This window comes from Scomber japonicus, chromosome 15 (genome assembly GCF_027409825.1).
Source record: "Scomber japonicus isolate fScoJap1 chromosome 15, fScoJap1.pri, whole genome shotgun sequence".
Classification (NCBI taxonomy): Eukaryota; Metazoa; Chordata; class Actinopteri; order Scombriformes; family Scombridae; genus Scomber; species Scomber japonicus.
The window spans coordinates 10,270,212-10,293,279 of NC_070592.1; the positions used below are offsets into that span (position 1 = coordinate 10,270,212).

Genomic DNA, 23,068 nt, shown 5'->3' on the forward strand with positions numbered 1-23,068 from the left:
GTCAACAAACAGGAAGAGAAAAAAAACACTAACAGGAAAAATAAACAATCATACAACTAAATAAATATGACAACTAGGATTTTTTCAAAAAGTAATAAGTTAACGCACAAAAAAGCAAATACTTGTCTACCTGAGTGAAAAGAGTTTTAAATACTTCACAGCTTAACAACATCTGCCCACTTTTCATTTTTTTTACACTGAGTTTTGGGAGGAAGTACAATCACTGAATACCCTAGCCCAGTCTTTGGAATGCTCTTCTTTTGGTGCTGCGCTCATTGGATTGGGAATGTTCATATTCCCTGTTGTGTCCTTGGACAAAATAGAGAGTTTTATTTGGCGATATCTGTTTGTCTTGATTGATGGTATGCTGTATGTCCATCTTTGTATTTCTTCCTATCCCTACAAGTGTTCTTTCAACCCCCTCTCACTGTCCTTCTGTCTTCACTGTTGGCCGTTTGTGGAGATGGACAACGCTGGCCCTCTCCTGATAGGCTAGCGGGGGGCTGTGGTGTGAAGCAGGTACAGCTGATTGGGCCAGAGGCAGTGCTGGTGCGTTAATAGCCAGCGTCAGAGCTTTCAGCAGTAGGGTGGCCTCCCTCTGGTCCTCCTTCCCTTCGCCTTCCAATGTACGTGCCAGCCATCTCTCAACAGCCTCCTCCACCTGTGGTGCTGATGCTGTCTCTGTGAGTGTGTCGGCCTCTTGGCTGGCATCAAACCGCTCCACCATTTCTTTTATGTGTACGTTGACTGGAGCGTTAGCCAGGCAACAGCTGCGTTGGTGGATACGAAGGGAAAAGCGGTGGAAGAAGGCCTGGGCGCAGAGCTGGCAGCGGTATGGGCGGTCGCGGCTGCTGTGGAGGCGGCGGTGCAGTTTGAGGTGGATGTACTGGGTGAACTTTGTGCTGCACAGCTTGCACTGGTAAGGTTTTTCCCCAGAGTGTAGTCGCAGGTGTGTTTTTAAGTTGCTGGTGCTGCTGAAGCGTTTGTGACACACCTGGAAAGTAAGAAATGAAAGGTCAATGCTTTTGTGAGCAACATTCACATGACTGATCATTACGTAAAACGACTTAAGAGAAGTGGCAGTATTTCTCTCGGCATTATCAGGAAAATCTTAGCAACACAATATGATGTCATATAATTGTTATTATTAACATGGTATCAGGGTTGTTATTCCTTTTCTTTGATGTACTCCTCATTAAACCAGAAAGACAATGTTTCACTCTTTGTAAAACCAGTTCTATCCAATAACACTCTCAATGCACACACCCAAATTGTCACACTAGTAAACAAAAGCGTGAAGATGCTATTACATGACACAGTGGGTGGTGGCTCATTGAAAATCCAACAGACATTGAAAGGTATTTAACTCAGAGAACATTTACGTTTATTGTGAATACAGTCTGTGTTTCTCTTTCATTCTTGACTTTCCATCAACGTCAGTGCGAGGGCAGTTAAGAAACTGTAAGTGGCTTGCAACGAGAGAAGAAAAAACACATAAGCTATCATTTACAACATACCTGACATTCATGTGGTTTCTCCCCGGTGTGGACCAGGTGATGCTTCTGGAGGTGAGCCAACTGAGTGAAACTCTTCTTACATAAGTTACACTGGAACGGTCTCTCACCACTGTGCACTCGGAGATGGACCTATAATTAAACAGATGATACAAAGAACAGTAATGAGCACCAGTATCAAATGGGAAATGATGAGTAGGATTTTTGGTTGTTTACTGGAATGCATCAAGATGAATTTCATATGCGGGGGTATGGTTTAACAAAAAAGAAACACAGAGGAACTGAATTACCTTGAGGTTTGACAGCTGTCCGAAAGTCTTTGAACAGATGTTACATTCATATTTGATCTTTCCATTCTGCTTCTTCAGTGGGTAAGGCAGGGATTTGTGGCCAGGGCCGTTTCGTGGCGCTGGGTTGCTTTTGGTTGTAGCCAGGGTTAGGTTCATGGCCTCCTCGCAGCCAGAGGGAGACTGCTCAGGGGACTGGTGTTGGCTGCTTGGCTTGGGGAGAGGGGAAAGCTCTGGGGTGGCTGGGGCGCCTCGTGGTGGTGACACATTCGGTGTTAGTTCTTTCAGACCTCCTTGTGGCGATGGAGGGTAAGGGAGTGACACTGGAAGTAGATTGGGTGGGCCGATTGGGGGGTATGGGAGTCCGTCTGTGCCAAGGTAGTTGCTGTACCTGAGGGATCCTCTTGAAGGCAGCATCCCAGGAAAAGGAGGGGAGTAGGAGGGGAGGAGGAGGCGAGAATAGTGTGGGCCGTATGGAGGAATGAGTGGGTATGTGGGCTGGAGGGGTCTGGACTGAGGGTATAGGGGATAAGATGACACCAGCCCCTCTCTGTGACCATAGAGGCCGTGGAGGTGAAGGGGGACATTTCGGTGGCCAGATTGGAGTGCAGGGTGGTGCTCTGGTAAGAACGGGTGATTCAATCCTAGACTTGGTTCTCTGTGCTCAAACTGAGGAGAGGGAATGACCCCCCGATCCTCTGGATCCCTGTCACTCTTCTCCTCCTTTTCAACTTTTTTGCTGAAGTCCATGATTTGATCGTCAGGTGTGTCAGGAGGAGTGTCTCTCTCCAACATCTCCACATCGATCTTCTCATCTCCTTCATCATCTCTCTCTTCTTTCACTTCTTCCTTTGTTCTTTCCTTGAACCAGGTCTGCTGAGGTAGGTGTTGTTTGGTGTACTCTGGCTCATGGTCTTCATCAGCACTCATGTATTCTGTCAGAAAGAAAAGTAATTATCATTAGATCACTGCTGTTTTTCATTTCTTTAAAGTCACTGAGACACGTGAATACACATCCACCCACATAAGGCTCACTCCCTCTTATGGTAAATGATAGTAGTTTCAGTTTTGACTCGACACTGTAGGTTTCTGTTTGTCATTCACAGTAGTGACTTTGGTGTGGGAGAGGGTTGACGGCGAAGTGTGTGGGAGTCCATGTGTCATGTCATATATGTGCAGTCGTACAACAAGATTCTGAGTTTTGTTTGTGAAACCTTTTCTGAGTAGCTGTCTTACCGTACACTGGCCACAAGAAAATGTGAAACATCTCTTCCTTTTTTCCCTTCTATTTCTCTTTTTGAGAAAATGTTCAGCTGGTTGGTTTTGACACCATTACTGCGCGTCACCTATTGCAAATGTTCATTACACGAATTACGCTGTTGGTAGAGATGGTGTTTCAATTGTTGCTGCTTTTACAACCAATACCTGGGAACTAGTTGCTGATCTGCATCACAAAATATTAGAAAATAAATCCCAGAAGATGAACGATGAGAAAACGTGGACTTTCTCCAAAAGGAAGTTGAACACTTTTAACATCCTTAACAGTAAATTGATAAAACCATGTAATGATACTACCTAAGCATTAGTCATCAAATTGAATGGCAATGCATCTGGTGTATCCAGTTGTATGAATCATCGGACTTTGTGGCAACAGAGAATCATACAGGATCATGAGGATATGACTTGCTGTTCCACTAATAGCTGAAAACAAATGACTCACAAAGGTACTTTGACCAGTTTTTACTCCCCTTTGATTTCGCTATCCTCTGAGATTTGTTTCCTCTATGTATGAGCTAGTAGTTTGGTATCTTGCATAAATATTGCAAAATTTGGTTCTCAGTAAGAAGACAGACAGGATGGACTAAGATCAAACCATCTATGTTGTGTCTGGTAAAAGATAATAGGTGGTATTCACTTGAATGGAATAATGTGTCTTTATCAACTTTGAAGCAAAAGAATTTAGCTGATAATCACTATCATCGCCTGACATAGACTTTGAGCTATGTGTTTAGTCACTGCCACAGGTCTAAATCTGTCATTTTATCAGATCTTGTAAAACAAAATAACATCATCACATTTCCCCTACGTGAAAGCAGGTGACAGTCAGCTGTCTTTCATTTCTTCTCACTATACTCATTTCTTAACCATACGGGGTCACAGTGCAATCAAGTTCAGAACAGAGTCAACATCTTTCATCACCTTATAAACAATCTTTAGAGTCTAACATATAAGCTCTGTTCTTTCCTGCTCAGTACATTTACTTATTATATTTATTTATTTCTCTGCTGTGAGGACTGTCGCATTTTAATAGAAAAAGTAGAAAAATCTGCTTGGAAATGTACTTACTTTGTTTGATGTGATCCTCCTGACTGCAGAGTCTCTGTGCAAACTCCTGGCTGTACCACACCAGCAGCTCCTGTTTGGGCTCCACTGGTCGGACGGTGTAAAAGTAGATGTCCCGGCCGTTTTGGCATGCCACCAGGTTCTGTTCGGCCATAGAGCGTGCTGGGTTGACATATCGCATCCAGTTGCTCCTGTTGACATCATAGCCATCAATGAAGTTTTGAAGCTGCCCGCCGCTGTAAATCTGCACCAGAAAGAGAGAGAAGATGGGATGAAGACACTTTTACAGTAACTCAACCTGAAGACACACATTGACTTGTAAAGGCACTATATATATTTGAATGATTTATTATTTTACATAGTAAATGATTAATATACTTTAACCCTTACATTATTTGACCACCTGTTGCCACGACCACATCTGTATTTATTGTTATAAAATCTTCAAACTAATATTTTTATAAAGTTTTAAATGAATCAAGATTATAGAGAAAAAAAGTCTGAATAATCACCTCTGCCATGTACAGTTAAATATCCTGTATCCTCTTCAGTTAAAAGCTACCGTATGTTTTGCTCCTTTGGTCTGCTCACTGCAACTCTATGCTATGTGTGTCCTGAGTGTGACGCTCTTCTGTGTGTTTGTGTCTGAGTACACTGTATTTGAAGCATGGAGGCATGGAGGCGTGGAGAAGTGGAGGCGTGGTCCAGCCACTCACTGCATTTGCTGTCTCTCTTTCACTCTCCTTTCTCTGTCTCTCTTTCTCACCTCTGTGTTTTATTATTGTTTCTGCTTTATTATATAATTCATGAAATACATGTCAGTGGTATACTTTATACTTTTTCAGGAAGAATTAATGCTTCAGCTTAGGAAAAAAACAGATATGAGAAAAATGCTTCTGGTGGTAGCTGCTTGACAGACAGGTGTTGGCAGGCAGCCAAATGCGCACACACGCAAGCATGCTTTTAGCAGCACGTCCACCCTCATCCTGCACCTGTCATAAAGTTGATAACATAATAGCTCCCGGGGAAACACTTTCACTATTGCAGGTTTACAGGAAATAAAGCCGGAAGGAAAATACGTGGGATGGCAGCAAAAAAAAAGTCCTTATGGGAATTGACTAACTAGAAAAGAAAAATCCCTGAGTGACACAAGCTACGTCTGGATATGAGAAATCAAACATGGGAATGACGACTAAAAGGGGGACGATGTGGGTGTCTGAGTGTGTGACTGTGTATGTATATATTAAACAATGGCCTCTTCCTTTGTGTTTGTGACACACGTTGCATTTGTCCTGAGTGCCGGTAAAGCTCTGATGACTGTGTGAGAGTGAATCCTGTTACGTGCACTCAGCATTCACAACTTCCTCTAAAAATTTTTGCAAAAGCCCTTAACAGAGCCTTCAACAGTGTTTTATCTGTGTGAAAGTATTTTTGTTTCCTTATTTATTGTCATGCGAACATGTGAAACTTCTGTATCTAAGCAATGTCGTCTTTTTTTTATAAACAACAGAGGCATATTAATATATGTCCTCAATCACTCCAAATCCAAATGATTTTCTTTCATCTAGATTTGAGACTTTCCCCAGCATAGAACACACTGCATAGATTATGTCTATATACATTTGTTGAGATACATGCACATGTAGGTGGGCCATCCTTACCCTCCAAAAGTATTTTCTGTTGGCCTGCTTAGGAACGTTGTCTTTGGTGTAGATGTCTCCCTGCAGGGGGCCAAAGCGTGTCCCCTGGGGAATGTATTCTTTGCTGAACACACCTGTCACCTGAAAAACAGATAAAATACATCATTAGTAAATAGTATACAAATGGCTAATTTCACGCAGGATATTAAAAGTAGTGACAATCAGATCCATCATATAAAAGATAAAAAGTAAACTTCCAGTCACAAGAGTGATATGTATTTATCTATACATAGCACATGGTGTAACACTGCGTTTTGCTTTGTCCAACAGGATATTGGCCTGTGTTGCAGTTGTGGTGGTTTCGTCGTGTTGACCCAGACAGATCTAGAGCCACGTTAAAACCCACAAGGTGACCCACTTTCTACACTAATGAGTTAAACCAATGAGGAGAATTACACTTTCTCTGACCTACTCCACTGATCTCTGACCTACTATCCTCATAAACACCTGAGAGCAAGAGAGGACACAGTGTCACCTGTTGTTTGCCCTGTGAACTTCATGAGTGTTGCTAAGGCGTACCTGTATTATCTCTCACTTATTCATTGGAGATCAAAACTTTTGTTTCTAAAACCACAAAGACAAAAGCACATGCAGCTAGTTATGTGATGACACAGATTGTGCTCACTGGTAAGACACGTATCAAAGCCTAAAATCCCTAAGTACAAAATTTTCCACCAGTACATGTGGATGTGAGTCAATGTCTGTCTATAATGTTTTTTTCCCATTATAGAAATTTCAAAACTTGCACAAATGTATCTGCGTAGGGTTTTTGACCAAGAGCGAGTACTTTGTTGCCTAGGGATGTGTGTTAAAAACAAAATGTATCCTGTTTTGCAGGTTATTGAGTCATTTTTGACCTTCTGAGGTATCTTCTTTTAGTGAGTTGAATAAGAACATGGTAAAAATAATACATATTTAGGAATGACGTGTACAATATATCAGGTTCCTTATTGTACAAAACGGCTTTAATGATTCATACTTTGTGGACAGGCTTGGGGTCAATCCTCCTCAAAACACACCCAAACACACGCACACGCCATCAGGCAGCAGCATCTGCGGCACATACAGCCTCAATGTCTTGAGAAGCTTTGTGTATAATTCTTAATACCCCACACGCCCCCATTCCCCACCCCCCATACATAAACACACACTCTCTCTTCCTGCTATTGAGGAATTATCATTCAAAAAATGACCCTCAAAAGGATTATCACGGCCTCCTGTAAAAAAAGGTCAACTTTTAAAAAACAAAAACATGATGATAAACCTGAACTCTGTGTTCATTTAGCACACTATGAGGAGTGGCACTGGCTTTTGTAAATGATGCATAAGTAGTTAATTAGAAGAACAACAGGTCACTGAGGGCAGCAGGAGTGTCTGTGCATGTGTGTTGAGCGGCCGTCAAGGCGAGTGAGGTGATTCCTGGATGCAATGAACCAGTGTGACAGGGACATTGTGCTTCGTTGGCGTTGCGTGACTAACGAAACGCTGCAGCGCTGGGCCGCCGCTGCTTAACCGCTCAGTTCAGCCAGGTTGGGAGGAAGGGGGGAGGAGGGAGGGAGGGAGGGAGTGAAGGGTGTTGAGGAACGGAAGAAAAGGAGGATGGGCGTTCTTAAGTTGACCCACGCTATGACACTCCTGAACGGCCTCCTTCCCTCCCTCCCCCAATCCTTCGGAGGAGTTTTTTTTTCCTGAACTCGAAATAGCTTGTACGCCTGCCAGGTTGAAGCCTGATGCCTGGCCGGTTGCCTGGCTGGCTGCCTGTCCTCAACGAAAGTTAATCATCTGGTTTTAACCTAAATCCCCCCCCCCCCCTCACCCCACCACACCACACCACACATCCTCCCCTCACCAGCTTCTCCCTCTCCCCAAACCCACTGCCTCATTCCCCCCCCCCACTGGCACCCGTTGCTAACGCCCCATCTGCCACGTGCCCCCTCCACCCTTCTTTTGCCTTTTGTGGCACACTTCGGAATAAAAATGAGAAGAACTAGAGGTTTAAGAAAGGTGTGAACTTTCCTCTTAACCAAGCACGTGCTGTATTGACGTATTGTATTGTCTCTTGACTTATCTATCAGACTGAAACAAGCACTCACCTGCTCAAGAGCCTTCCTAATAACTATGAGTTACTTTGTCCAACAAATTCACACAAAGGAGCGGTTGTTATATAACCATCACTGATCTCCCATATAGCAACATCATTTAGGAAGGGAAACTACTTTGGACAGGAGCCAGTTGCAATAAAGCAGATTCCCTGGAGGCATGTGAGTGTGTGCTATTGCTCTCATTTAATATCAGATTGATATCATAGTTGATAATTAAGCAGGGTTGCCTGGGAGCAAAGGCAAACTGTAAAATCAAGTTTGGCTGCAGCATGTGTGAATGTGTGAAGTATTTGTAAGATGTGTTAGAGGTGGGGAATTGAAATTAGCCCCTAATGTGATTTTATCACCTTACTTTGCATGCTTTTCTTATCCTGCAGCAGTGAAGGCGTCAGTATGAGCAGGAAGAGATGAGAGTACGCGAGTTAGCGAAGAGGAACAACAGCAGAAAGTGTTGCTTGGGTCAGGAAAGAAAGAGGAAGGAGAGATAGCGAAGGCAACCGCAAGCATCTAAGTGTTGAGAGCAAGTACAAAAGTTGTGAGTGTGACATCGTTTTCTCTTCCTCTTAAGATGATGATTCTCTTTTTAGTTAATTTAAAACCATGCCCTGAGACACGATTGCAGCGCTTTATTGTATAGGTGATGTGTCGAAACAGATTCCTGATTTTACTGCACTCGGAGCCAAGCAGTCAGCTGACTCACTGTGACAATGCATGGAGAATGGCATATGCTCCTCCTGACTCACCTGAGTGGGACAGGGTGTGGAAGATAAAGAGGACAGATACGGTGGAAGAAAAACAAGAGGGAAGGAACATCTTGACGCAATCAGATCACCTGGTGGGAGCCAAGCCAATCCCTGACATTGTACTGTGTGTGTGTGTGTCTGCCTGTGAGTGTATCATGTGTTATTGTTTGAGTAAAATGAGTAAAACAGAAACTCAAACAAGCTATAAATGGCTGAAATGACATAATGGAATTTAAGGTGGATAGACAATACAAAAAGGACCCTGACCTCAAGCTGCCAGTGGCCCTGTGTTCACTGTCCCACATTATCTCTCTCGCTCGCTCTCTCTCTCTCTCTCTCTCTCTCTCTCTCTCTCTCTCTCTCTCACACACACACACACAGCGAGTGCACTCTACTATATGCATGAAATACTCATTAGTTAGCAGATCTTTTGTTCCAAGTAACCCAATGCAGATGGCCCAACAGAATGTTATGTAACACAGTATTAATATTTTGAAGTGTAAACACTAAAGCTTCAATCTGACATAACTGACTGGTCTAAAACAACATTAGAAATAGAAACTACTGTATTAAAGTTATGGTAGTGAGTTGGATTATAATATGTTGTATTATGTTCTGTAGCAAAAGTGGCTTATTTGGTTGCCTCTACATTGTTTTGATTTGCATTTTTAAGAAGGCGTTTCAAGGTTGAAGCACTACATTCCTCGATGGGTAAACAATCCGAGGGAAAACTGCTCTTACCTCATTGTCTGTGCCGTATTCGAAAGTGAGGTTGCGTGGGATGGAGGTCATAGCTTTTGGCAGGCTGAAGCTGGGGTCTGACACCTGGTCTGGCACAATGTAGGTGCAGTTGAGAGCGAAGTCCATTTCTCTCCACCCGCTCATGTCTCCTGGTGTGCTATCCAGCTTCATTTTTTTTTTACAATATAGAATATACTGTAGGTGATGAACTCAGGCTTTTAGTGTCTTAGTTTGGTTTGCTTCCGTTTGGTTTAGGTTGCTTTGGTATAGATGTACTTTGGTTTGATTGGGCAGGTCCCTTGTCTTAGGTACGGTGGTTAAAGCTCAAGATCTAAAAAAAAAAAAAAGTAGGAAAGTAGGAAGATTTTAGTGCCACATCAATCAGTTTCTATAATAAAAACACAGTAAAACAAGAAAGCATCCTCTAAAGTGGCAATAGTCTGACAGCATCGCAAACAACTTTAAGTAAAACATCCCAACAGTAAGTTAAGTTAATGCTAAGTACAAGTAATCTCAGTATCTAAAGACAACTCATTCTATAACTGTGTGCCCTAAAAATACATTATGACTATTCTTATGCTCATTATTTGTTATTATTTTTAAACACTTCCTGGCAGTCATTCATCATTCAGTCAGCTGGTTCCATTCATCAAGAACCAAAGTTCATTGACACTGTTCTTGGCCAACATCCCAGCCCTCGCCATTCAGTTTAACCATCAGTTTCCAAGAGGTCAGTAGGTCAGCATGTCCTTGTCCATTCTTTCTGTGTCATGTATCCATCTTTCAAATCCATCCAATGTTTTATGCTCTTATAAACAGAAAAGAAACAAGATTGTACTTACTTTTACACATTCATTCAGCTGTAGGATCCTCATTTCTTTGGCTATGTCATCCCTTGATGGCCTTTTTCTTTTCTTTTTTTAAATCAGCCTTCTCCGTTTTAAGTTTCCCTTTTTCTCAGTGTTTCTTTAGGGATTCCTCTTGGTTAGATCCTTTGGGTATCCGCTCTTGCTGTGGCCGCTCTGTCGCTGTCACCAGAACTCATGAGCCAGGATTGTGCGCCAAGCTTTTTTAGCTAACCGGCCTGGCCAATCACAAGCCGCCATGGTCATGTGACTGAGCCATCTGACACACAACTGTTGGCTTTGGACAACAACATCGGTGACGTTGTACACTTGGCCAGCAATTGGCTGTTGTTATGAATGCTTACACATATACACACACACACACATCCACGCGCACACAAAGAAGACATGTTAATGAATGAATAAAGGAAGAGCAGATGGCTGGCCTGTTGCCACTGGAAAACACACTCATAGACTTTTGCTTGGTTTGGCACTTAATGAGCAATCTGCTGCCACTGTATCTCCTTGACCTACATCTCCCTGCAGAACATCTTTAACTAAGACCCCTAAGACCCCTGCTACACACACACACACACACACACACACACACACACATACACACATACACATACAAAATGCAACATCTCAGAAGAAACATTTTGATTTCAATTAATTTTGTAGATTATTTTTTGGTTGTAAAAAACTCTCACACAACACATGATGCAGTGCACTGATTGGTGCTCCTCACCTATTACAAGGTGCAGATGTAGGGCAGGTCAACCCAGCGCACAGGAAAGAGACTTAGACACCTGTCTGCTGAATGTCCCGTTTACTTTCAGACACACACGCGCGCACACACATGAACAGTCTAGTTTCTCTAACAGGGAGCACTGGATCACCTCACCTGGTGATTTGCTTAAAAATAGCCCGGACAGGAGAGAGGAGTTCACACAACATATGGAGGGTAAAAAAGAGAATGTGGCTGTTCTATAAATTGAATAGACGGACTGTGCAAAATAAGCACATGTATAATGCCTGAAATCCTTATTTTAGATGTGAATTTACTATATGCAAAATGTGTTTTGAATGGATTTTTTCTTGCCAAAAAAAAAAAAAAAAAGTGATATGGAGGTTTTGACTTACTGGAAGATGTATTGCATTTCAAGCATGATATCTTTCTTTGGTGTCACGCATAACTATTCAGGAATTACTAGTTTCTCCTTTTTATTTTATTACTGTAACTGACAGCCTTCATCTTCACCCACATTTACCAAATGTTGCGTAATATGCAGACTAAATGTTGCAAATGTCAAAATCACAGGGACAGTGGTGGATATTCCTTGTTCCCAGAAAGTTTACTTGGTTTCCTCTTTGAGATGCACTCCTGTTTTGTTATTGATTTTTAAAATTAAATTATGTAATGTACCTATAATATCATTTCAAATATACTTACATATACTATACATTTGGGAGTTTAAACAGTGTGGGGAAAACATTGTGTCCAGAGTAAACAGATGAAAAATAATTTCACAACTTGCAAATAATAAAATATATATTTTCACATTCTGGAAAAAAAGTACTTCTTCCATTTCAAAAAATCAATATATTTATCTTAAACATCATATTAATATTATTTTTGTCTGTCATTCACCCCTCCTCCTCATCCCCTCTCTTTCTTAACTTGGCTGCTGAAATAGTAAATTGGCTGCCATATGGCAAGACTGCTATTCCAAGAGTGGAGCTTTAGTGCCCAGTGTGGCGTGGGGGTTAAGGGTGGTGGTAGAAGGAGTGTGTGTGTGTGTGTGTGTGTGTGTGTGTGTGTGTGTGTGTGTGTGTGTGTGTGTGTTTGTGTGTTTGCGGTAGAGGGGAGAGGGAGGGTAGGTCGGGATTTAGGCTCTTTCACTGCCCCGCGCCTGGCTGGGCTAATTTCTCTAATTTGCAGACAGTCTGGGCTCAGGCTCAAGGCTCAGAGGCTAAAGTCCCAGCACTCCAGGATGACAGGCTAACCAACTCATCTCACTCCTGCACACACATCACATCAGGGATATCAGATGGTCTAGACACACTTTTCCAGGGAGGGAAACCTCACTCACGGGGGTTACTGGGCCTTAGCACGAAGAGGGAGGGAGATAACGGCACCAGACGAGACAAAAAGGATAAGTGGAGGAACGACCTGAGGTCAGCTATATTGAAGCTGTCTGAGATGGAGAAAATCAGACAAAGTGACATAACCTGAGACACGGATACCAAACTGGTTGTATCAGTGTACTATGTAAGAGTCTGTTCTTCATGAGCACCTGTTGCCATGCAAAACAAGGGCTTGAATCCACACTGCTGTAGTAACAGTACAGAGAAAGCAAACACCTGCTCTACACAATTCTACAAGTGAGTTTAATTGACTGCAGGTTAAAAATAAATTAAATTAAACAAAAAAAATATATATATAGTGAATACAGTTTGAATGCATTTATGGTTAAACAAGTCAGTTACAGGTTAATTGGGCCATCTAACAAGAGCAAATGATGAAAGATCTAACTGAAGCAAATCAAACTTTGTGTGACTATGAATACACTTACATGCATTTACATTCTATAAAAATAACCTTGCATTTCATTTATCATGTTTTGTTTCAATGCTGACGGCCAACCAACATACTGCTAATTAAAGTACAGTGAACTTATACAAACCAACATAACCAATATGATATCATGTCATTAACAGGGAAGTAATAGTCATTTTGAGATGTACCGTAGATGTACATCTGTTCCCCATGCAACAAGAAAACAAACAGGGCAATTAAGAGCATAAAGTAAATAATCCTATTCTTTACCCATCAATAACCACTGATCCCACCAAGTTGCACCACCCCAAGCACCAGTACACATGAACCCCAACTCATTAAAAGTTGGTGCTCAACTCTACCTTTTCCTAATTGTGTCCAAGATTGATTCTGAAGTTTTAAAACACTGTACAAGATCAATATCAACCAAATTTAAAGGCCTTTTTTTTTTTTTTTTTTTTTTTAGCAATAATAGGATTTGGATTACAAATGGCTTTCCCCCCTATTACATACACACACAATTCATATACCGAAACACATCAATGTTCTCAATTCCTTTTTTAATTACATTTCTTTTTTTCACATAGGTCTCTAAGCACCTTGTTGTCTTGAGTAAAAAAATAAAAAGTTTGACATAAAAAGAAGAGGTCCACTTTTTCTGAAGCTTATCTGATGATCATTATTTGGGAATGAAAGCAATGAGGTTGACCTTCGGTTAAGATTTTTTGACAAAATACTATTTCCAAGGTAAACGTTAATGCTCAAACACAATAATGAGTTAGGGGAATCTCTATTTCTGCTTTTGTTTGATCAGATTAATACAACTGTGTGAGGTTCAACAGCTAATGGAAACGGTGTTATTCTGTCAACTGAACTTTAAGAAGATGGTATACTTTTTAAAGCTGGTTGTACATCCATTCTGATTTACATTATAGCTACAGTTTGAATTTATAGTGGTACACAAGTCATATGAAAAAAAAGGTTGTTTTGCTTTGTTGTTTGTGTGAATGTAAGTTCCCACAGAGCAGCCACAAATAGAAATAGCCACAAAAAATGACTTACATCGAGCTTTAAGGGTGCTTATGTCCACAATAGTCCTGTTGAGTTGAAAATGAACAGCTCACCAATAAATATAACAAGAGCTGAAGAAATATTCCCAATAAACTTTAGTTGATATGTTCAACATTACCTTTGAACATATTTATTATATGAAATGTAAATGAAACAAGCCCACAGTTACATCAGCACCTAATTTAAGAAACAGCACCAGACTTGAGAGTTAGGTGCTGATGAAGTAATGAGGGTGTGAAAAGGTGTGGCGGATGTGAAAGATGCATGTGTAATATAACCAGATGCTTCAGTAATGAAAGAAATGACCCAGGGCTTAATGTTTAACTGGGAAGTTTGTGCAATGTAGGAATGTTACACTGACTGTTAGTACTGGAGTTGTCTATAAATTTGATATATGGCTAGAAGAGAACAAGATAGTAAAATTATGAATGACCAGAGGGGCAATACCGGTAACTGTAACCGTACACAACATTGCCATCAAAAGTTCAATATTTTAACTTTTTGCCATACTCTACGATGCAATTGACAACCGGATGTTATGTAGCTCCCTCACATACGGAGAAAACGGGCGATCTGGGCACCTGGAATATTTCAATCAGAGGTTGAAATCCTACTGAGGCTTATGGGAAAGTTTTGGATGGAATTTAACTTTAATTTTAAGTTTGCAATAAAATATTTTTAAAAAGCTGCATCTGATAACTACATGCATTACTAGAAAAAATACATAGAAATAATAAACATGAAATCATTTTATGTCATATATTTTACTTCATCCAGTTGTTTTTATATATGTCTGTACAGAGAAATATACCCATAGTCATACTGTTGATTATGAGTCATCATGTTTGCTTATTGTAATTACTGGTTATTCATTAACCACAGGGTCACTTCTCATTACACATATGAAAAAAAAACTAAGCCGTGACTTATAACCAATATCAGTAGAGATCTCAAGAGATGATATCCATCATAATAAAACATTATCATGGAGTTCCTAGTGGGTGAGATCTTCAATGTGTGTTTTATGTTGTATAATAATAATAATATATATATAAAAAAAAATGCTGATATGCCAGAGCCAAAGTCAATGTTTTACTTTCAGCGAGAATGAAAGTGGGAACAATCTAGTCATGGAAGAAATGGAACAGCTCAGGTTGTTTATTTACTGCTGCTCGGTGACAAGTCAGAGTCTCAGAGTACACTGTCCCTTTGTAGTGGGTAAAATCCCCCCACCTGACCCACATGGGCGGGAGATACTGTATGTGATGGTAATCTTTACATTTCTTGTGTTTCATGTAGTTTCTGAGTGCCCCAATTCTTTCTCGTTCTATTGACGTTCCCCTGTTGTTTTTCCAGTTGCACGGTTTTCCATAGTAAACAGTAAACAGCTGAGTGGCAGAAGAGGATTATTTGTCTTTTAATGCATTGTTACTGTGCTACTGTAGTTGTTGTCCCCGGCAACAACTGCACCCACTATTCCAGGAAGTAGATAACCTATGGGAAGTAGCCAGAGTCACTTTTAGGGGGGGTTTGTTGTTTACTGAGCCTAGCCAGCTTAGTTTTCCATCATATCCCTTTAACCACAGGGATTATCCCCACTGGCTGAACCTTAAATATGTAAGATTACATTATTACATTTTATCAACGATGTGAAGGGGCAGTTGTTTTCCTAGAAGAATCCCTGTTTTCAAAGGTTTTTTTCTCTCTCAATGGGTCACTTTATGGGCGGTGGGAAATCCTGAAGTCACAGCTTGTCCCCGTGATGACTTGTTTTCGTAAATCATTTGACAGAGGAGGGGTTTTTTTTTAAATCTATTGTTTGCATGCCAGCAGATAGATGATATGCACCTCCTTGTACTGTAAGTTTTTTCTCTCTTTTTTTTCCACATCTTACAGTTTCACTCTGCAAACATCTATCTTTGTCCAAATAATTCTGAACTTGTCTAACACCACAGATTCACTGGTAGAGGTCTAGGTTTGTGCGGTGGAAACAATTAAATAACAGATAAGCACCACTTCAGAGCTTATGGTAGCAAACACGTTTACATACAAGGGGGGGAAAAAATCATATATAGTATCTATAGGTCAGAAGGGTCAACATATACATAATCCAGGTATGATTTGAAACACAAAGGCATCATTTAATCTTAATCTTTGTCAAGCCATGAAAGGACAATTCAAGTGTCCTAAGATGCACTATTTTTTTACCATGGGGGGGGGGGGGGGGAGTTAAAAAAACAACAGACTTAAATCCTCCTTTTCTCCATCTGTCTGAAGATTGGTATAATGTGCTGGAAATTGTTTTGGCAATTCGCCCACCACCGCCCACCTCAGTCTTTTCCTGTCTTTGGTTATTGTTTAGGGGGAAAAAAAGAAGGATGAGGATTAATCTTCATCTCAATAATAGTTGTATATATTAACACCACCTGGATAGACTAATATAAACAATGTATAATATAACCTGCATAAAGTTTCTTTGTGAAACCCAGACAAATCAAACAAGAACATTAGTGTATATATCACAACTCAAAATGCTTTTAGGCCTTGACATGAGTTAGATGTTATCTTATTTCAACTCTCTTAAACTGATTCCCTCACTATTGACACTAGAGTATAGCAATAAAACAGATATGATGTTTACTTTCAGCCTTCTTGAAACCATTGCATCATTCTTTTGCAGAGTCATTTTGCCTTTGCATCATGAAAAACAGAATGAAGTCTGAGCATGCACAGGTTATGATTGATGTCTGGTATGATTTCCACCCTCTTGAAAATAAATGAATCAGTGACTCAAAGTTCCAATGAAAATTACTTCGTTGGAACTGTCTGCGTCGAACAAGATGAGCCGCAGGGTAGTTGTACAGTATTTAATTTTGTACATGTGGTGCAATTATTGACTGCAGGGGAAATTATTAGAGCACAGCATGGACCTTAAATGGTCTTTTGTAAAATACCACATTTTTGCAGCCTTTTTCATCTCTGGTTATGCTTATGGTTAACACAAAGTGAGAGCTCACACTTTCTCACCAGAATTGATAGCATAAGCCAGCCATTCAGAGGCTGAATGTGACAGACCAAAATAACCATTCTCATTTTCACACCTCCACTATGTTGCATGCTATCAGAGAAGAGGAAGGAAGGAGACGCGTAGGCGGCATCATCTTAGACCTGTTCATAGTACAGTGACTTTGAACCAAAGCAGGTATATGGGACTTTTCAACAGCACTGCTAATATAATCAGAGAAAAGAGAATGTCTAGTATATGAAGAGGTGTTATGTATATATTTTATACATATTTAGACACCCACATTTCAGATATAACCTTAAACTTCGACTATATTCTGTCTCCCAACTCAGTGTTGTTGGCTATGTACAGCCCACATTGCCCTGTGCACTCAACCGTAAGTGTTGTATGTTTTCATGAAGCGATGAGGTAAAACACATTGCTCATTCCAAAGTTAATAAAAGAATCATCATCATGCTTTTGAAAACTTGGTGTCAAGTCAGTGTCACTACCGCAACACACATTTTTCTTAGTATTGATGTTCATCTTGCTGTTACCGGCAACTCATGTCCCCAGCTTCTTCTTTTCAGCACACATGATGACACTTTGTCAGTGCTTGTCTTTTACACATCTGAGAAGAGATATTTGAGATGAAAAATGGCTTAATCAGGATGTATGAGAGATATGTCTGTCACTTAATGCTGTGATTCTCTAGACATCCAAAGGTTTGAGTATATCACCTAGTAGTACATAGCGGAAGGGGATCATAGGATGTTGCAGCAAAGCACCAGTTGATCATATTTGCATGCTATTTGCAACAGCTCCATTATCTTTGCAGACAAATGTATTCACTTAATTTCATTGTGCTTTAAGTGACAGAGATGTAATGGTCCACTTGATCCAGACTGAAATATCTTAACAACTATTTGATGCATTGAATCCCCTGAAGATGAATCTTAAAAACTCTGGTGATCTTACTTTTAATTTAACATGGGTCAAAATTGAATCACTAAGTTCCTGCAAGTGTTGCCATAGCCTCAGCTGTACTTTGCGTCCAGTGCTAATTAGCAGTTGTTAGCATACATTATACCTTTATACCATAACATCAACTGTTGGCTTTCATCTCAAAGCATTGCTGTACATAAAGTCTCACACTGTGAGTCTGAAGTGGCTTTAGACTTCTTGTAAGAGTTTGACACTGCATTCAAATGATCTTCCTGTTATTAGAAGTGACGAGACTAAAGTGCCATCTATTCTCATATACCTAAAAATGTGTCTTCAGTCATACGTGAACCCTGCTTCACATCCAAAAACACAAAACAAATGACACACTGTGTTACATTTTATGGCCTTACATTCATTGTCTGACATGCAGGTACATGCTGCCTATCATAAAATACACGTGTATCAACCCTAGATGTACTGTCTTGGAAGACAATTATCCCACATGACAGATTGGGAAACTAATGAGTTCCACAACTGTTTACCCTGCAGGGACTTATAACCTTTTGTTGAACGGCAATCCCGAAATTATGTAATCGGATGTGTAAGCGAGCGACAACATTTAGTATACAGTCTAAAAGGTTGAACAAAAGCTTGTTCCATGCAGCAGTGCTGAAAAAAGATATGTTACTTGATATGTTACATTACAGTTTCCCACCACTGCCATGTGGTGATATTAAAGCCTGTTTGCTCTCAGCAAAAAAAACATAAGGAAATAAATACGCTGTTAACTTCTGCAGAATGTAATCTACATTATATGTCTTGTAAAGTACAACTACAGCAAGTGTCAACAGATGTTGCTTTATTAGCTGGTACAGGTTGGCTAATTTGTGATTTATAATGCTCTCCTAATCTTTCCATGTCGTTCAATTATGAGGGGGTGTTTACCTCAATCTGCTACAGTGAACTAATGAGACTGTACTAGCCTTAAACCCTAATTATTACTAAAACTCTAACCATCCCCTACAGCAAATGCAATTAATATCTAGCATAGAAACTCGAGTAGGGGGATATTGTAGGGCTACAGAGGGTTAGGAGAGTGGGAGATGATCTTATGGGGAGGGGTGGGGATAGAGGGGGACAAGGGGTAGGAAAAGGGGTGTTGTAAGGGTGCAGCAAAGTCTCCACGCTTTTGGCTTGTGGTCAACAGGTGGACCTGTGCTACCGCCCCCCTCCCCAATCCCCACAGACCACCAGATAGAGAAAGACTTTAGCCAAGATCTGTCTGGCAGACAGAGAAGGGGATTTCAGCACCAAATCCATGGGATCAATAAAAATGTCTGCTAATTAGGCTGTCCAGAAAAAGATGGGGGCAGGATGAGAGTGAGACACATAGAGGGCAGAGGAGGAAAGAAAAGAAAAACACCAAGAGCAGTCAGTGCTGATTCAGAGGTCTGGACTGATAAGGAAAATCCCCAGACAGGCGTGTCTGGCTGGGAACAGATGAAACCTTAGGTGACACTCCACCTTGCTCTTCAGATCAATCCTATGTAGTCATGCCATGGATCAGGCTGGCCCTCCCTACATCACTCTCTTCACCACTCAGAGGGAGTGTCCCATGCTACAGCGATCAGTTTCTCTGACCTCAATCCTTCCTCTTCCTCCATCCACCCTTTCTTTGCCCTCCTCCTTTTCCCTGCCCCTCCTCCTTCCTTCCTCTGGACATCACCACTTTGACCTAAATCTCCTCATTTAATCTTCTTCTTCTTCTCGTCTTTTGGATAACCACCAACCCCCTAATTGTCTTAATCTCACTGGTCTTTTATTGTCCCTGGGGCTTCATGCGTACCGCAGAACAAAAACATTAACCACAGATCAATACTTGGCATCAGGCCACAACTACCAGGACGGTCTTTATCGATTATCACTAATTTAAGGTTGAGTTGCGCTGCTTATGGATTTAATTAGAGTAAAACCAGGATAGGACATGTCTGTTATAAAATAATTAAAATCTTTGTTGTTTGTTATTTCAGTGAAAGAAGCTGAGAAATATAGACTGGAAAAATATGGAAAAATGTAATTGTAAAATTCATAACCCAAATTACAGTGTTATCATTCAGTATTTTTTTGTATAGTGGCAGTACCACTTGAGGTGATGCATAATGTATTTCACAATTTCGTATTATGAAAAAAAAATCTACATTTTTGGTGTCAATGGATTAAATCCAACATGAAAACAGCTGCGCAAGCTAGCAGCGGTAAACACTGTTTTCAAATCTCCCCCAAGCCTACTCTCTAAATAAAACAAATCTGTACATTGTCAATTTCTCAAATGAGAAGCTTATGGAATAGCACTCTCAGTTATATTACAATACGGCTTTGGGCCTTTAGCCAAAGATATTAGCTTCAGAGCAGTAGTAAGCCCAGGATCAAGCTAAGGTTAGGGTTTGATTTATGTATGATTTTGAAATGACAACCCAGGACGATAATCAAAATATCCAGAACAATAACGGATTATCTGTTTCAGTGGCTGCACTCTGCACCATCTGTTGAGGAGCGTGGCATAGAGTAAATAATGTTGTTCACTTGTGTGTGCATGTGTTTACGCACAGGCATATTTCCATTTGGAATATGCAGATTTTTTCATTTGCAGCACTGCGATTCCAAGATGTTGTAATGACAGAATATGAGATACATCCTCTTATCTTCATCCCTCATACATTTTATTCTCACACAGGCAAATCTTTTTTCTTTCAGCTTGGCATTATAATTAGTTGTCTTCTTTTTGTCTTTAGTTCCCTTTTCAGTCACACATCTTTATTTACACACTGTTGTCATCATCTGCTCTTTTCCCCCCTCCTCTCACATGACCAATCAGCCCCTCCCTCCTCCTCTCCTCTCCCCTGTCCCTCTCTCTCAGTGGGTGAGTCTGGAACTGCATGGCTGTCAGATGACACTGTCTGACTCTGCTCTGCTGTAATCTGACATGGCTAATCTAATCTATCTGTCTCCACAGATTGGCAAACTACCTGGGTCTCTCCAGCCAATTAGGGCCCATCTGCACAGCACGCCATGCAGGCCAGGCCAAAGCCAGCCGCCGTAGGGGCCCAGCCAACCAGTCGGGCCGCTGCAAAGCTCAGCGATGGCTCAGGCTGTCTGAGGCCTCATATCTGCTTCCATAACAACCCATCTGCCTGTGGCTTGGCCTGGTCCACTTTCATCCCCAACTGCCCCATAGATTAGGGATCCTCCTTTAACTGTGTTGCCAATTAAAGCACTTGTTGCCATACAGTTGTTAAGTAATAGCCAAAGGCATTATTCATCATGGGGCTAAGTGGGCTAGTTTAGCAATTCAGAGATGTTTGCAATTCCACAAATTAAGAAACATTAAATTTGATAACATGATCAATTTATTTTAGCAATTGCAAAATAATTACATTTAGCACAAAAACAGGGTTATACTCTGAAGGTCATAAAGGAAGAAAGTTTAATCTCAGAGCAGCAATGTGGCTGCAACTCATATATCACATACATTTGTGTTATAAATGAATAATAATTAGATTTTTTCTACTCTCAGCATTTTAAACAGAACTATCAGATAATAATCTGTACATCATGTTCCATGCAACATAATGTTTTCCATGACAAAGACCGAAACTGTGGTTTTGTTAATTAAATAGTCTTGTGCTCTAACCATTTTTTAATATTTTTCTTTCTTACTTGTAATAGAATGCAAGTTATGTAGTAGATGCACATATAATTATAAAAAATAGTAGAAAGCTGAATAAAAAAACAGTAGCTGGACCGAATAACGAAATCTGTAATGGCAGAAATGCAATTATCAATGCATAAACTACAGACTTAACTAATTCTATCTGGGGGCTGCCATGTTATTGTACATATATAACCATTAAGACATAGAGGTAAATACTCTGAGGGTCATGGCCTTTTAACAACCTATTTTCTCATCAAGTCTCACTTAATCACCTTAGCTAAATTAGTTTGAAATTAGCTCTCTTTTTAACTCCATGCCCTCCGTCTTTCCCCTCCTTTCCACCCCCTTTTCTCCCCAGTCGTTTTCACAGATTTGTGGATTAGACAGATTACACGTCTGGAACTCTGTTTTTGTTCTTTCTCTCTCTGTCTCAGTCCTTCCATCGTGAGTGGCGTTAATCCAGGATACACACTGCTTCAACATGTTGAAACAGTTCCGACCGGTTCCGGAAAATTTCATAACACAACAGATCTAAATGAGGTGAATGACATCGGTCTATGCATCATGCACCATTTAATACATCACATGACTTTCTGGAAAAGCGCCTTGTGAAGAGAAGGACAGCTGTGTAAATACTGACTGTTGCAAACTCATAGTTTTAGTAGTTGTTTCAATTAAATAAGATCTATTTACTTTCAAATGTAGTCTTGCTTCTTTGGTTTGGCCATGACAACTGCGTATGTTTCTGGTCTTTCATCACCAAAACCATATGCATATGTTGTCACTGACATTCTGTGGGCATCTATTTTTGTTATTTGGTGACTGCACCATTTTGTGGTGATACTTCCTAAACTCGCTCACAACAAATGTCTGCGTATTAATTGACCAACTGAAAATAATCTCTAACAATTTTGATGATACACTTACACTAGCAATTACATAAATAGCCACAAAGAAATGCTAAATGTTTACAGCTCTCAGCTTCTCAAACGTAAGTATTATCATCTTTTTAGCTGTGTGACACCTGTACAGTAAACACCTTTGGATTTTGTATTTCTGTTTGTATTATTTTTTTCCTAACAAGATGAACCTACTAATTATCTACTAATGACAATAACAGGCTGCCCTAGAAAGGATTTAAGTGGCCTATTCCAAGCAGCTGTTTTCTGATGAGTGGGGTCCACAATAACTCAATTGCACACTTCCTCTTGCTTATTGCTCTGTCAGGTGTGGATGCCTCCCTGTGTCAGCAAATACACCCTTCCTTTCCTTTCTTTGTTAGCTTCTTTTTGATGTCAAGTTCAGTACTAAGTAAATGATTATATTTAGACTACATTGGCTACCATGCCAATAAAAGGGCTCAAGAGGTGTTCTGCTGTGTGACTCAACATCCCATGGTAGGCAAATAGTGGTCCGTGGACCAAATCCAGCCCTCCTGCCAAATATATTTGGCCCCAGAAGACAACTGAAGTTTTGACTTTCATAGCTTACACCACAAATC

The 23,068-nt window shown here is 40.5% G+C and overlaps 1 protein-coding gene across 1 annotated transcript; it reads right to left on the minus strand.

The window, feature by feature from the left end:
• Positions 1–181: 181 nt before the first annotated feature.
• prdm1b (PR domain containing 1b, with ZNF domain) lies at positions 182–9,668 on the minus strand. Its single transcript, XM_053333917.1, has 6 exons — positions 9,431–9,668; positions 5,806–5,925; positions 4,148–4,388; positions 1,805–2,736; positions 1,518–1,646; positions 182–994 (listed from the first exon to the last, which is right to left on the minus strand). The coding sequence occupies exons 1-6, from the start codon at positions 9,599–9,601 to the stop codon at positions 425–427; spliced, it is 2,163 nt and encodes a 720-aa protein (XP_053189892.1). The 5' UTR covers positions 9,602–9,668; the 3' UTR covers positions 182–424.
• Between the last annotated feature and the right edge of the window lie 13,400 nt (positions 9,669–23,068).

Bases quoted from the DNA above. Each gene is read 5' to 3' on its own strand.
- prdm1b (XM_053333917.1), bottom strand. From the start codon at position 9,601: ATGAAGCTGGATAGCACACCAGGAGACATGAGCGGGTGGAGAGAAATG. The intron at 2,737-4,147 runs GTAAGTACATTT...TCTTTCTGACAG, and splicing joins GGAGGATCACATCAAACAAA to AATACATGAGTGCTGATGAA. The intron at 995-1,517 runs GTATGTTGTAAA...CTTACTTTCCAG, and splicing joins AGAAACCACATGAATGTCAG to GTGTGTCACAAACGCTTCAG.